Source organism: Populus euphratica, unplaced genomic scaffold, assembly GCF_000495115.2.
Source record: "Populus euphratica unplaced genomic scaffold, PopEup_1.0 scaffold392.1, whole genome shotgun sequence".
Classification (NCBI taxonomy): domain Eukaryota; kingdom Viridiplantae; phylum Streptophyta; class Magnoliopsida; order Malpighiales; family Salicaceae; genus Populus; species Populus euphratica.
Window position 1 is genome coordinate 120,188 of NW_011500279.1, and position 12,181 is coordinate 132,368.

The 12,181-nt window shown below is 34.0% G+C and overlaps 2 protein-coding genes across 2 annotated transcripts; one reads left to right on the forward strand and one right to left on the reverse strand.

Moving 5' to 3' along the window:
• Positions 1–2,915: 2,915 nt before the first annotated feature.
• Positions 2,916–6,053, forward strand: LOC105113107 (1,4-dihydroxy-2-naphthoyl-CoA synthase, peroxisomal-like). The gene is made up of 9 exons (XM_011009133.1): positions 2,916–3,371; positions 3,458–3,580; positions 3,934–4,035; positions 4,375–4,413; positions 4,648–4,746; positions 5,003–5,050; positions 5,278–5,373; positions 5,541–5,663; positions 5,795–6,053. Exons 1-9 carry the CDS (start codon positions 3,087–3,089, stop codon positions 5,909–5,911), a joined length of 1,032 nt encoding a protein of 343 aa, XP_011007435.1. The 5' UTR covers positions 2,916–3,086; the 3' UTR covers positions 5,912–6,053.
• Positions 6,054–6,213: 160 nt separating this feature from the next.
• On the reverse strand, positions 6,214–12,048 carry LOC105113109 (uncharacterized). The gene is made up of 14 exons (XM_011009137.1): positions 11,964–12,048; positions 11,208–11,273; positions 10,780–10,921; positions 10,489–10,625; positions 10,141–10,342; positions 9,807–10,045; positions 9,543–9,651; positions 9,309–9,453; positions 9,020–9,165; positions 8,764–8,936; positions 8,253–8,624; positions 8,117–8,172; positions 7,753–7,955; positions 6,214–7,670 (listed from the first exon to the last, which is right to left on the reverse strand). Exons 5-14 carry the CDS (start codon positions 10,217–10,219, stop codon positions 6,415–6,417), a joined length of 2,778 nt encoding a protein of 925 aa, XP_011007439.1. The 5' UTR covers positions 10,220–10,342; positions 10,489–10,625; positions 10,780–10,921; positions 11,208–11,273; positions 11,964–12,048; the 3' UTR covers positions 6,214–6,414.
• Between the last annotated feature and the right edge of the window lie 133 nt (positions 12,049–12,181).

Sequence of the window (12,181 nt, forward strand, 5' to 3'; positions counted from 1 at the left end):
AAAAATTTGAAAGGGTACTGTCAGTATCTCAAGAAGAAAGGTCTTTTGGTCCATGAGGTTTAAGGACTCAGTCACATTAAGCCTTATGACATCATAAAGGGCAATTAGATCCTTGATATTTGGGATTTTCCATCAACTATAATTTAGACCAGTTTGATTCCCTATGCTACGGTGCAGGCTGAAAGGTTTTTTTTTTTTTTAACAATCAATAAAAATTTTAACAAGAAATTAAAAAGTTTATATGTTTGCTGAATAAAATAAATTAAAAATTATATAAGCTAATAAAAAATAAAAATAAATCAATAAATATTTTTTTTTCAATTTAAAAATAGATTTTTAAAGTTTTAATTAGTTTGAATCAATAAAATTAATTTTTTTAATCAATTTGAGTATTAATTCAACATTAAAACTTATTTTTAATATTGCAAGAATCCTATATGAGCTAACCAGAACAAAACATCAAATCTAATTTCAAGTTAACTTAATGTGAAAAAAATTAAATTAAGAATAAAAAAAATAAAGTATCCAAAATAATTAAAGAAAAGGAAAACATCATGTGTAACTAATGTAACCTATAATAAATTGTGTCTTTTTTCCTATGCTGCATTAACATTGTTTTTTTTTTTTTAATATTTCCTTACACTCGTATTGTTTTGTATGTTCAAAATTTCAAATACTATTTTATGATTCACAAATGTTAATTTTACAAAATCAAATTATAGAAAGGCAAACAACCTAAATACCTAATTACCTTATACTTTAAACCGCATGAGATATTTATTGTGTATTTTTTACCTTCATCCTCTTACATTTTATTATTTTATTATGGATAGACTATATAAAATCTTATATTTTTTTATTTTTGATCCTAAAACTTTATTTTGGACAATTTAATCTTATTTAAGAAATAATTAAATTTGAATTTTTATAAAAAAATAAAATTGAAAGACGAGGAATCAAAATGAAAAAATATGGCAAATAAAGGTGACGTACCATACATTTAAAAAGATGGACTCTGGTTCTCCACCTTAAGTAATCACACAAATTATATAATTTTGATTCTTCAAAATTATTTCAATTTCATTTTGATCCAAAAGTTTATTTTTGTTATTTTTTGGTACTTAGTTGAAAGAGAGAGAGATAAAGAGAAAGATTGTTGGATTTCAATGATAGAAATAAAAATATGTTGTTGACATCGATTTAAACTACCAAAATAGAAAATATTTATGTCAAATTATTCCTTTTGATTATGAGAGTTCATGTTAAATGTTTTGTACCTTAAAAGTTCATGAAAAAATATATAAGCTCGAGTTGATTTTTTTATTTCGGGTTGAGTTCGGTTTTTTGAGGTCATTGATAAGTTTGTCATGATTTTTAAAGTATTTATAAGTGTTTTAAGTAAAAAAAAATATAAACCTTGATTTTTTGAGAAAAAAAGAGGTAATAAGTCATTTGTTTTTTTTTTTCCAACAGCACCTACCTAGTGAAGTGGTCTAGCCAGGCTTAATAGTACTTAACCTTTTTTTTTTGTTTTAATTTCAATTAATGCTTCTTTTTTTCTCTTTTTTTTAATAAAAATTTAATTATATTTATATTAAAACCCCATCTCTTTTTTATTTTATTTTATTTTATTTAGAGAGACTTTTTTAAATAATGATGATTTTTTAGTTATATTTTTAATTTTTAAAATAATTTTTCTAATTCATCTATGATTTTTTTTTGTATAGGTGAACTATATTTTTAAAAATAAAAAAATATTTATTTTTAAATAGTATTTCAAATATGTGTAGCCTTACATATTATTTTTTTTATTTTATTCAATCAATTTAATATCCTTATCTATTTTTATTATTATTTGATAAAATAAAAAATATTTTAATAAATAAAAAATAGCAAAAAATGATCAGGTAAATGTTATATCTTGCGTGATTAAATATCTTAATCTATATATATCTTTTGATTTTTTAAGTTTTGTTTTTAGGTGTCATTAATAATTATTTATTTATTTATTAAAGCATATAGTTCTCAATTTATTTAATTATATATGTATATAATTTTTTTGATTTGTTAAATTTTTTTAACTATAAAAATACATTGAAAAAATTTGTATATATAATATTTTTATGAAAAATAAAAATATTTGACTTCCGGTGGAGCATGAATCACATAACTAATAAAAACTAAAAAAAAAATATATGACAAAAAAAAGTTTAAACTGGATTTCCACCTCAAATTTGTTTTTTATAATTATGCAATTTTTTCCTATAAAAAATTCATATTCTTAGTTATTAGAGCTACAAGGGATAAGGGGCATTAAGGTGGTATTGAAAGTATGATAATATTTTTTTTTAAAATATCTTTTTGGTTAGAAATGTATAAAAATTATATATATTTTTTTATTTTTTAAAATTTATTTTTAATATCAATATATTAAATAATTCAAAAATATAAAAAAATTATTTTTAAAAGATAAATTTTAACTAATTTCTATTTGAACGACAATTCTAAACAAATATTAAAAAAAAAAAGCTTAATTAATGCTTGTCACACAAGTGGATATGATATAAAAAAAACCATAAAGTTTTTTAATGGATATTTATAGAAACTTAATCTCCATTAACATGTAAATTGATTCAAAATACATTTATTGTCGAATAAAAAAATTAAAAACAAAAACTTGACCAGAAGGAAAAATTGTATGGTATCGTATAATACCCAAGCACCTTTACAATAATAAAATAAGGCAACAAACAAGATGATGTAGAACAGATGAAGGCCAATGTTTGAACAAAAACTTGACCAGCAGGAAAAAATTGTATGGTATCGTATAATACCCAAGCACCTTTACAATAATAAAATAAGGCAACAAACAAGATGATGTAGAACAGATGAAGGCCAATGTTTGACCGCTACTTTCATTAATCTTATCCTATTCTACCCGCAAATTTCATTAAATAGTCAACACCAGATATGATTCCCTATCTTCTTCCCTTCACATTCTCTCCCTGCCCTGTTCCTAAAGAAAGAGGATAACAGTAGCTCAAAGCGCAGACCTTGAAGTCGTCCATTGTTGAGTTCTGCAGATAATGGCCCGAAAATTGTCAGAGAAGGAGCTTTACTCTGTAAGGAGAAGAATGGCCTCTGTTGCCAACCATCTTATGGTACCTTCTCCTCCTACAGCTTCTAGTTCAAAATGTGACTCGGTTGAACTAGTACCCAATGCTGCTTCTATGAATGATAACTACCATAGAGTCCATGGTAATGTTTCTAATAAACAAGTTGTTTGGAGAAATGTTGCTGCTTCTGATGGCAGTACTAAGGACTTCACTGACATTATTTATCAAAAGGCTGTTGGTGAAGACATTGCAAAGGTCAGAAGTGCAGTGATATCTTTGATCATGGCTCTTGTGTCTTTCCCTTTTTGTTTGTTTTAATGTCGGTTTTACTGTGTTTGTAGATTGTTATTAACAGGCCAGAGAGAAGAAATGCGTTCCGGCCACGGACGATTAAGGAACTAATTGCTGCATTTAATGATGCTAGGGATGATAGCTCTGTGGGGGTTATCATTCTTACTGGCAAGGTTTTCCTCTCTTCGTGCCTTTTTCAAGCCTTACGAATTAGTATAGTAGTAATTAATTTGGTTTTGTAGGCAATGTTAAGGATGTAGAACAGCTTAAAGCTTTTGGTAGGTTGGTTCTAAGTTAAGAAGCAAAACTGGTTTTCTTGCAACTTTTCTATCGCATTTTATTCTGCTTGCAAGAAAGTCATGCCATTTTTCTTGGCAACGATTAACATGCTTCTTGTTTGCTATTGCAATTTTCAGTTTGTATATAAACCTTGAATCTAGCATACTGAGATTCAAGAGTGAAATTTATAAGATTTCGAGTTGTTTGTTTCTGTAAGGAGGCTTGATTTGATACAATGTTGCTGTAGGGAACCAAAGCCTTCTGTAGCGGTGGCGATCAGGCATTAAGAACCAAGGATGGCTATGCTGATCCTAATGACATGGGCCGCTTGAATGTATTAGACTTGCAGGTGCTAGCAACATTGTAAACTAGTATGAAGATTTTGTAAACTGTACATGCATTGGACCTTTCCAATTGAAATTTGTGGGAAGCTTGCCTAACATACATGCATTCTCATGGTCTGCAACTACAATTCAAAAGATCATTTCCATTTCAATTTCAGTTCAATTTCTTCAATTCAAATTTTAACCTTTTTGATATCTATTAGCTTTCTTGGGTTCCACTTTCATCGCCATCAGAAATGGCTGAAGTCATATGTAGCAATATATTATCCTAGTCATTATTTTGTGCTTCATACCTTCTACCATATTACAGCTGTTTTCAATTCTTCATTTCAATCATATTGCAGGTACAAATTCGGCGCCTTCCCAAACCAGTAATAGCAATGGTATGGTATTCTTCACTTTTCACAATTGTTCTCTCATGGATATACTTGGTAACTAGATGAGAAGACATGAGTTTGTGGAAGATATGATTAGAACGAAAACATGAAATACTATGTCTCCGTGTCATGCTCTATATTTAATTACTTTGTGAGATTCGGGATTCTTATATCAAAGATCCAAATCCATGAGTGTAACTGTTTTATTCATTGCATTTTCCGTGCAAATTACATTATCAGGTTGCAGGTTATGCTGTTGGAGGAGGACATATATTGCATATGGTCTGTGATCTCACAATTGCAGCCGATAATGCTATATTTGGCCAGACTGGTCCAAAGGTAGTCTTGTCGTCTTCTATCTCTCTTGTTATTTGCAGACTTAAGAGTTTTGATTTGTGGGCTGGATTGGCTCTAGTATGGAATTCAGTTATGATTCAGCTGAGTTGAGCCAAGACTGGCAATGAAGGACTATAAGGCTAGGTTAATCGTATAATAGTATAGGAAGCTTACAAATCACCTCTCGCAAGTTCCATTTCTTTTTTGGTCCAAACTGTCTAGATCTGATTAATGTCTGCTGTATTGTTTCTCTTTGCAGGTAGGAAGCTTTGATGCGGGTTATGGAAGCTCCATCATGTCCCGTTTGGTAAGCAGTTGAACATATCTTTGGTTGACTCAATACTTGGCGTCATATCACTTTTTACCTTCTAGTAGGAAATTTTAATATATCATTTGATTCTTCTGAAGACTCCTTCTTCTAGTTTGAAGGCTGCCTCATCAACCACCAATGCTAGAATAAGTAGACGATTTTCCTGATCATTGTCCATTTGATATCTTTTATACCGTGTTGTTTTGCATCTGAAAATTTAACAGGTCGGGCCTAAAAAAGCACGTGAGATGTGGTTTCTGACAAGGTTCTATACAGCTTCTGAAGCAGAGAAAATGGGCCTTGTTAACACTGTTGTACCTGTGAGTTCACCATTCTCTCTATTTTTTTCCAATAGATAGCGTAGGATCTGTTGGTATTTTGACTCATTAAAACATTAAACCGTGTCCTTCCAAACTGTACGATTCTTCCATTACCATCATTCTATTTTTGCTGCTAAATATTGCCAACGTTTAACAACATCTTCTAGTTAGATAATTTAGAACAAGAAACTGTCAAATGGTGTCGAGAGATTCTAAGGAATAGCCCAACTGCAATTCGAGTCCTCAAGTCAGCTCTTAATGCTGTTGATGATGGTCATGCTGGACTCCAGGTACCCTGAGACCATCTACTTGTATTTGTATTCTACAAGCTACTTTAACTGAATGTTTTATTTTCATCCCAGCAGAAATGACCTTATCTTTTTTTTTTTTTCACTCTTTCATGTGTACTTGTATCATGCAGGAACTTGCTGGGAATACCACACTCATATACTATGGTACTGAGGAAGGCAGCGAGGGGAAGTCGGCATTTATGGAACGTAGACCCCCAGATTTCTCAAAATTTCCACGACGACCTTAATGTCCAACTTTCACCTGTGCAGACCCAATTTGTTATCAATCTCCAGTTAATTTTTTTCAATAAATCCTTTGTGGCTTCTTTGTCATGTATTCTTGAGATTAACAATTTGATATTGAGCTCTCTTGGAAGCCACATTATCAGTTGTCAAAAGCATCACCCTCTCTTCAGCAAATGAGTTAAGAAGAAATTACTCTCAATTGCCCACGACTCTTTTGGTACCTTTATATAGATTGCCTAGAAATAGAATGTCTTCTTTGGACTATTGGAGCTAGGTATGAATTTAATTGATCAGCAATAAAATCTACATCCTCCAACAAGATGAGGTATTGGTTTTGAATTCCATTTTTAGATAAACATCTTCACTACATAGGAAAACAAACAAAAAGAACAGACAAAGTTAATACTGTTACATCAGTAAAAAGCAATGACGGATTTCATATTATATCTAGTAGCTTTTCTATGTAAATTACTACTGTCTGGTCTTAGAAGTGGAGGCTTGAGAACTATCTGGGGGTTTTAGGAGAGAAGAATTGGTCCCTAAATGCGTGGCTTGTGCTTTCCTCACCTTTTGAATTCCCAGAGAAACTAGCCTTTGCCAACTGCCTTAGTTTCTTTAGTTCACTCTTTTGCTCTAAATTTAGTCCCTTAGAACCTTTTCCTTCCCCAACGCTCTGAGCACTATGAAGGGATGTCTCTGCAGTTGTATAACTTGTTTCTTGAATGACATCTGGACTTGGCGAACCAGGACTGAGCACAGGAACCACTGTTGCAGATGTAGTACAAAGTGGATCACCATGGTGTGTTCTTCTATCTACTGATTCTGGACTTAGAGGAGGGACAGCAGATAGGCCTGTTTTTGGCTGGGAGAAATTTGGAATAACTTTTGACCAGTGCTTCCTTGGTAGGAAAGGCAACACAAGACCTTTAGCAGCAAGCTTCAATCCGAATTTGAAAGAATTCCCCTGAGGCTGAGAAAGTCTTAGAAGGCATTTTACCAACGCATACCATTCATTTACAATATGAACAATGAAGGTTAGAAAGAGGAGAGCCACCATTGTGTATCCGAGTATGCTTTCTTCCATATGATTTGATCTTTCTGTAGCAATAGAAAAACCGAAGATGCCTGCCTCGCATAAGAGAGAGATACTTTCCACCAAATGGACTCTCCTTCTGATGTATGGTTTGAGTGTAAGCAGATAAATGAATTGTATCAAGGTGATTGCCAACGCTGAAAGGCTTTGGCTTGATTCTGGTGATCTGTATGCTCCAGATAGTATTCCCAAACCGACTCTTCTCACAAGATCCAGAATAACATAGGAAGATCTAGCACACCCCACGAGTCGCCTGGACCAAGGCATTTTAGTTTCTTCATTGCTGTCATCTGAGATCACAGCTCTCATTCTTCCAATTCCACTTTGACCACTTTCAATCCACGTAGGCAAGGTGTTTGGGTCACAATGATCAACAAAGACAAATAATGGAGGACCCCTTAGATTTTCAAAGAGAATTCCAAAGCGTGGAAGGAGAGATGTGGGCAATCCCTCCTTATAAAACCATTTACCAATTACTTGCTTACCAATAAAGACAGACCACAACTTTTTATACCATGGATCCCCTACAGCAATATCCCTGATTTCCTTGTACTGAGCAAAACTCCCAGAGAAGATAGCAATTATGAGAAAAAGGATGGTGGATAAAATAAGTGCTCCTGGGACTACTAGCAGCAAAGCCCCGATGATGATTCCTCTAGGTGAGCCGCCTGAAAATGAAGCAGTCTTCATTTCAAGAAAATCTTTGACAGGCCTTAAACTAAATCAGAAAGAATATCTGTAAGTGCTCACCTTTCATAACAAATGCTGAGGACTGAGAGATACAAGGTAACATGAGAATTAGAAGTAGCAGCTCAAACCTGGGAACTGAAAATATCCCATGAGCTGGTGCTCCTGTCCTCCATCTAAGGAAAAGCAATGTTAGCACATGGATTATAAGTAAGCTGCCTCCTCCCACACCAAGCCAGAACAAGTTCTTCTCCAAGTCTTGCCACCTATTGAAGAAACAATGTCATCCATGTTTTAACCATGAATATGTGTTAAAATCAGCTTCAGTTTTGTAACTTGCAGGTATTAAGACTTAATCTTCTGTGTTAGTGGAAGTGATTTTGTTTGAATAAGCAGATCCTAATTTAGAAGTTAAGTGTTGGGCTACCCTTTGCAGTTCTCAGTTTCCTTGATGAGATTGGTAGCAGATGATGGTTCCCCTCTCTGCAAGACAGATGAATACAGCTGATGTAAAATTCTCATGAAATCACAATATACAACTATGCATGATGGTAAATACCAACCAAGAAATAAGTGAAATATTCTCTGGAATTGAGGGGTAGGCCATATGGAGTACTTTTCATGCTTGTATTATATCCATGACGCCAACCAAAGTTGAGGTTGATTTCAGTCTGAAATGGAAGTTGATCTTCCATATTAGAAGAACTATTTAAATTTGTATTAAACCAATTGTGATATTCAAGTGATAAGATTCTGAGATTTTCTTTAGCCAAATAAACATGGTTGGGCCATATAGAAGTGCCACCATCTTTCCATGGAAGCTTTTGACGAGGTATGAGCCACCTCAGACCTTTTGTTGTCTCTGAGTACTCAATTGGATGACTGGCAGAGAGCCACTCAGAGAGAACAAATACTTGAAGGTGTCCAAAAAATCCCTACAATAGAGGAAGTTCATAATTATCAAATAAAATCACAAAACACAACGGTTCTTCAGTAATGACATATGATGTCTAGTACTAAGTTATTGAAAGAACTTGTATACAGCTATGGCCCTGCCAGTGTTTGAACACTCACATGCAGATTCGTAGACGGTTTAGAAGCAAAACTGTCAGTATCTCTGGCTGCAAGAGAGCGTATAGCTCCAAGATTTGCAGTGGACAGTGAAAGTGCAGCAGCTGTCAGCGATGTTGCTATTACTCCAGAAGTCACAAAAGAGTATAATGCCATTGATATTGCCGGGGTTGAATCTATTGTAAGGTTTAGATTTTTAAATTCAGATGCAAAATCAGTAGTTGAGCTCTGGAATAGTGAAACAGTACATTGTTCTTACAGTGTTTCACTTCAAGTAGGTTAGAAGCTAAATTTTGATTTCCTGAAATATCATGTACTTTCCCGGCAGGAATAGTGATGGAGACCACATTCTGAGTAACAGCAAGGACAGTCAGCGAGTATAGAGCTCTTGAAAGTTCCTTAAACCTAGATAAAGAAACAAAAGAGTCAGGTAGTATTTAAACTGCTATTTCAAACTGTTTGCAGTTCTTGAAAGTTTGTGCTGTAAGAAATTCTGGAGCACTATGAACTATAACAGTAATAGCTTTCAGAGCAAACTATGCACCTGCCTTGTAACTTTTCCTCCTTCTATTTGTACCATGGTGGCCTCAAAGCCAAACACCGGCTTCGTAAACCCTACTATCACCTTTATGTCAGATGCCTTTGTAACATTTGGTGAGCTGGTGCTCAGTCTCACCTCAGGCTTTGTTGAATCTTAAAAGAAACCGCATGAATTAGTAAATCTATGAAACAGAAATGAAAGAAACTAGTTTGGAAAGCACAAACAATGACAACTGCAGTACCAAAGAGAATTGTCAGTGAGGCCGCTTGTGAAGCAGGAGTGCCTGTTCTGCCAACTAATCCAGAATCTAGTTCAACCGTAATGGTTTCAGCTTTCGATGCATTCCTGAGCTACAAAAATGAAAATTAGAGTTTGGAAAATACAAATTAGATTTTCGAGTATTATCGAAATTTTCACAGGAAGTGATTATAAACTTAATATTATTATTTATATTATTAATTTCTATTGAAAAAAAAGATGCTCGTGTCATTTAAAGTCTGCTTACTTCAAAAAAGAACTTGCGATTCCCATGATTTCCAATAAGAACAGGTAAAACATTATCTGAATTTACATGCAAGGAATTTAGGACTTCTTCTGTTGAATTTCCAATGGGAATGCTGAATTCCAAACAAATTTTCAAGTCCCCAATTTTGTTAGTTGCCAGAACAGTTCTTGGGACCCCATTGATCTCCATTACATAGGATGGAACTGGCATCCACAAATCTACCAGCACTGGTCTTCTATCTAAGACAGAAATTGAAGTATAAATAACAGAAGGATCCATATGCAAATCTATTCATTTATCTCCGGCAAGTTACAAATGATGAACAATAACTCACCAAAGTGAATAATTAAAGAGGAATTGTTTGTCCTTGTAAAAGAGTTTCCAGCCTTATCCGTACAAAAATTATCTGCCATTCTGACTAAGATGCGGCCACGTAAACTTTTCAAGGAGAGAGTCAAGTCAAGTCTGTATTTTATATTAGGTTTGATAATGTGTAGAGAAGAAGCATGAAGGTATGCTGGACCATTCAAAATGACCTGCAGAAGTGAAATGTTACCTGAGTTCACATTATTAGACCCTTTGATAACAATCTAAGTTCCCTCTAACAATTAATATCACACACACAAATCCATGTTTTCTGCAGTGGAACTAAAGAGTAGTTTGGACCTGGAAATGCACTTACATCGCAAATTGATGAGTTCGCACACTTGAATCCACCCAACCCGATGCAAGCTTCACTGAATGTTACATCAATGGTTATATTTCCAGCATTTGTGTAATTCCGTTCACTAAATACTGTTGCAGTTGGTGGAATTGTGTCTGGACAATGCAATCATGAAACAGACAAGTAAACCCCCAGCAGATAAAAGTCTTGGAAGAAAAACAAAAACACTTCAGTGAGTATTCTTCCAAGACCAGACATTGTCTAAACACTAGCCATCTGAAAGAATAGAGAAGGGACAGAGTTACTTACCTATGAACCAAGAATAAGATGATGAGTTTCGCTCTCCATTACGAGTTGTGACATTGAGAAGAAAACTGTGTTTGTGGTTTACAGTTAAGTTCTTGAATACTATTATATCAGCAGGACATGATCTCAAAGTTCGGCCATCGAGCTGTGTTCAATTCAAATTTTTTAATTATTCAAACAAATTCTAGCTGCCTCGGAAAAAATAAGTGCTATTAATCATATTTTACAAGCAATACTTTCCAAAGGGGAAATTTATTTACTCGGGGACCTTCTGCAGATCAATATATGAATTTATCAAGAAAGAAAAAAGTCCTGAAAACATTAAATAATCTCAAGAAGAGCAAAAGCTAACTTGAAGCATTACTATTTACTGGAGTTTTACCGTTCAAATTAAGGAGAAAGAAAGAAAGATGTTTCAACAGGAATGTTACCTCACAGGAAATGTGGCAACTGTTATTCTTGCAAGCGTTGCTACCGTCTGGAAACTCTGCTGAATACTGGAAAACAGCAGTAGAGATACTTGATTGTTCGGGAGGAGCTTGATGAAAGTTAACGATAACTATTGACTTAGTTGAGTCTAATGCACAAAAAATCATAAGTGCAATACACATAACTAGTTTGAGAAGTTGGAGTAAACCAATTGCAGAAGTTGCCATGTGCTTCACTTCACATTTAAGCATGAATCAAGAGAGGAATGAGGAGAAGGGAGACAAGCTTTGTTTGCTGCAAAAAGATAACAGCCGTTGAGAGCTTGGATAAAAAGACAGCTTGCATCCAACGTCCATATAAATTTATGCTGAGAAGCTAGAAAGAGTTGAGGACAGCTACCACCAACAATTGTTGTCAGTTTCATTACTTCTTAATTAAAGATGCTCACATTTCCTCATTAATAGCCATCACCCTTGACCAATCCTGATAATCTTTTTCTTCATTTCTTCTTGTACCATTTTCTGTTTTTTATTGTCCTTCCTTTTTCCTATACGGGGAAAGTTTATGTCACAAGTTGTCAAAGCTGGTCAAAACTTTACAATGCATGGAAAAATATTGGCTAATTGATTGAGTGATTTCAATTTCTACTTTCAAACGTATTTCAATTTCCACGTTCTCCATGGTACATATCTTTGACCTGCTTGATGCATAAAATTTGCAATTTCTGAAAGACACAATGAAGAGAAAATTGGATTTACCCTTAATGCAAAAGGACGCAAAACCCTAGGCTGGTGCCCTGATGCCGTGGAAGAAAAGCCATGTATACAGAAACTGGCAGTCCCGCGTTATCAAAACAAAATTTATGATAGATGAATCGTGTGGTCCTCCACGTATCAATGTTCCGCTCCTTCTTTAATGTTGAGTGATAAATGTCCATTTAATACTGTCTTTCAGAGTGACAAAAATTTAAGGGTTT

Excerpts from the sequence above, each read along its gene's own strand:
- LOC105113107 (XM_011009133.1), top strand. The coding sequence starts at position 3,087 with ATGGCCCGAAAATTGTCAGAGAAGGAGCTTTACTCTGTAAGGAGAAGA. Across the intron at positions 4,747-5,002 it reads TTGGCCAGACTGGTCCAAAG|GTAGGAAGCTTTGATGCGGG; the intron begins GTAGTCTTGTCG and ends TTCTCTTTGCAG. Across the intron at positions 5,664-5,794 it reads ATGGTCATGCTGGACTCCAG|GAACTTGCTGGGAATACCAC; the intron begins GTACCCTGAGAC and ends TGTATCATGCAG.
- LOC105113109 (XM_011009137.1), bottom strand. The coding sequence starts at position 10,219 with ATGGCAGATAATTTTTGTACGGATAAGGCTGGAAACTCTTTTACAAGG. Across the intron at positions 7,956-8,116 it reads GAAACTGAGAACTGCAAAGG|GTGGCAAGACTTGGAGAAGA; the intron begins GTAGCCCAACAC and ends TTTCTTCAATAG. Across the intron at positions 7,671-7,752 it reads CTCAGCATTTGTTATGAAAG|GCGGCTCACCTAGAGGAATC; the intron begins GTGAGCACTTAC and ends CTTCATTTTCAG.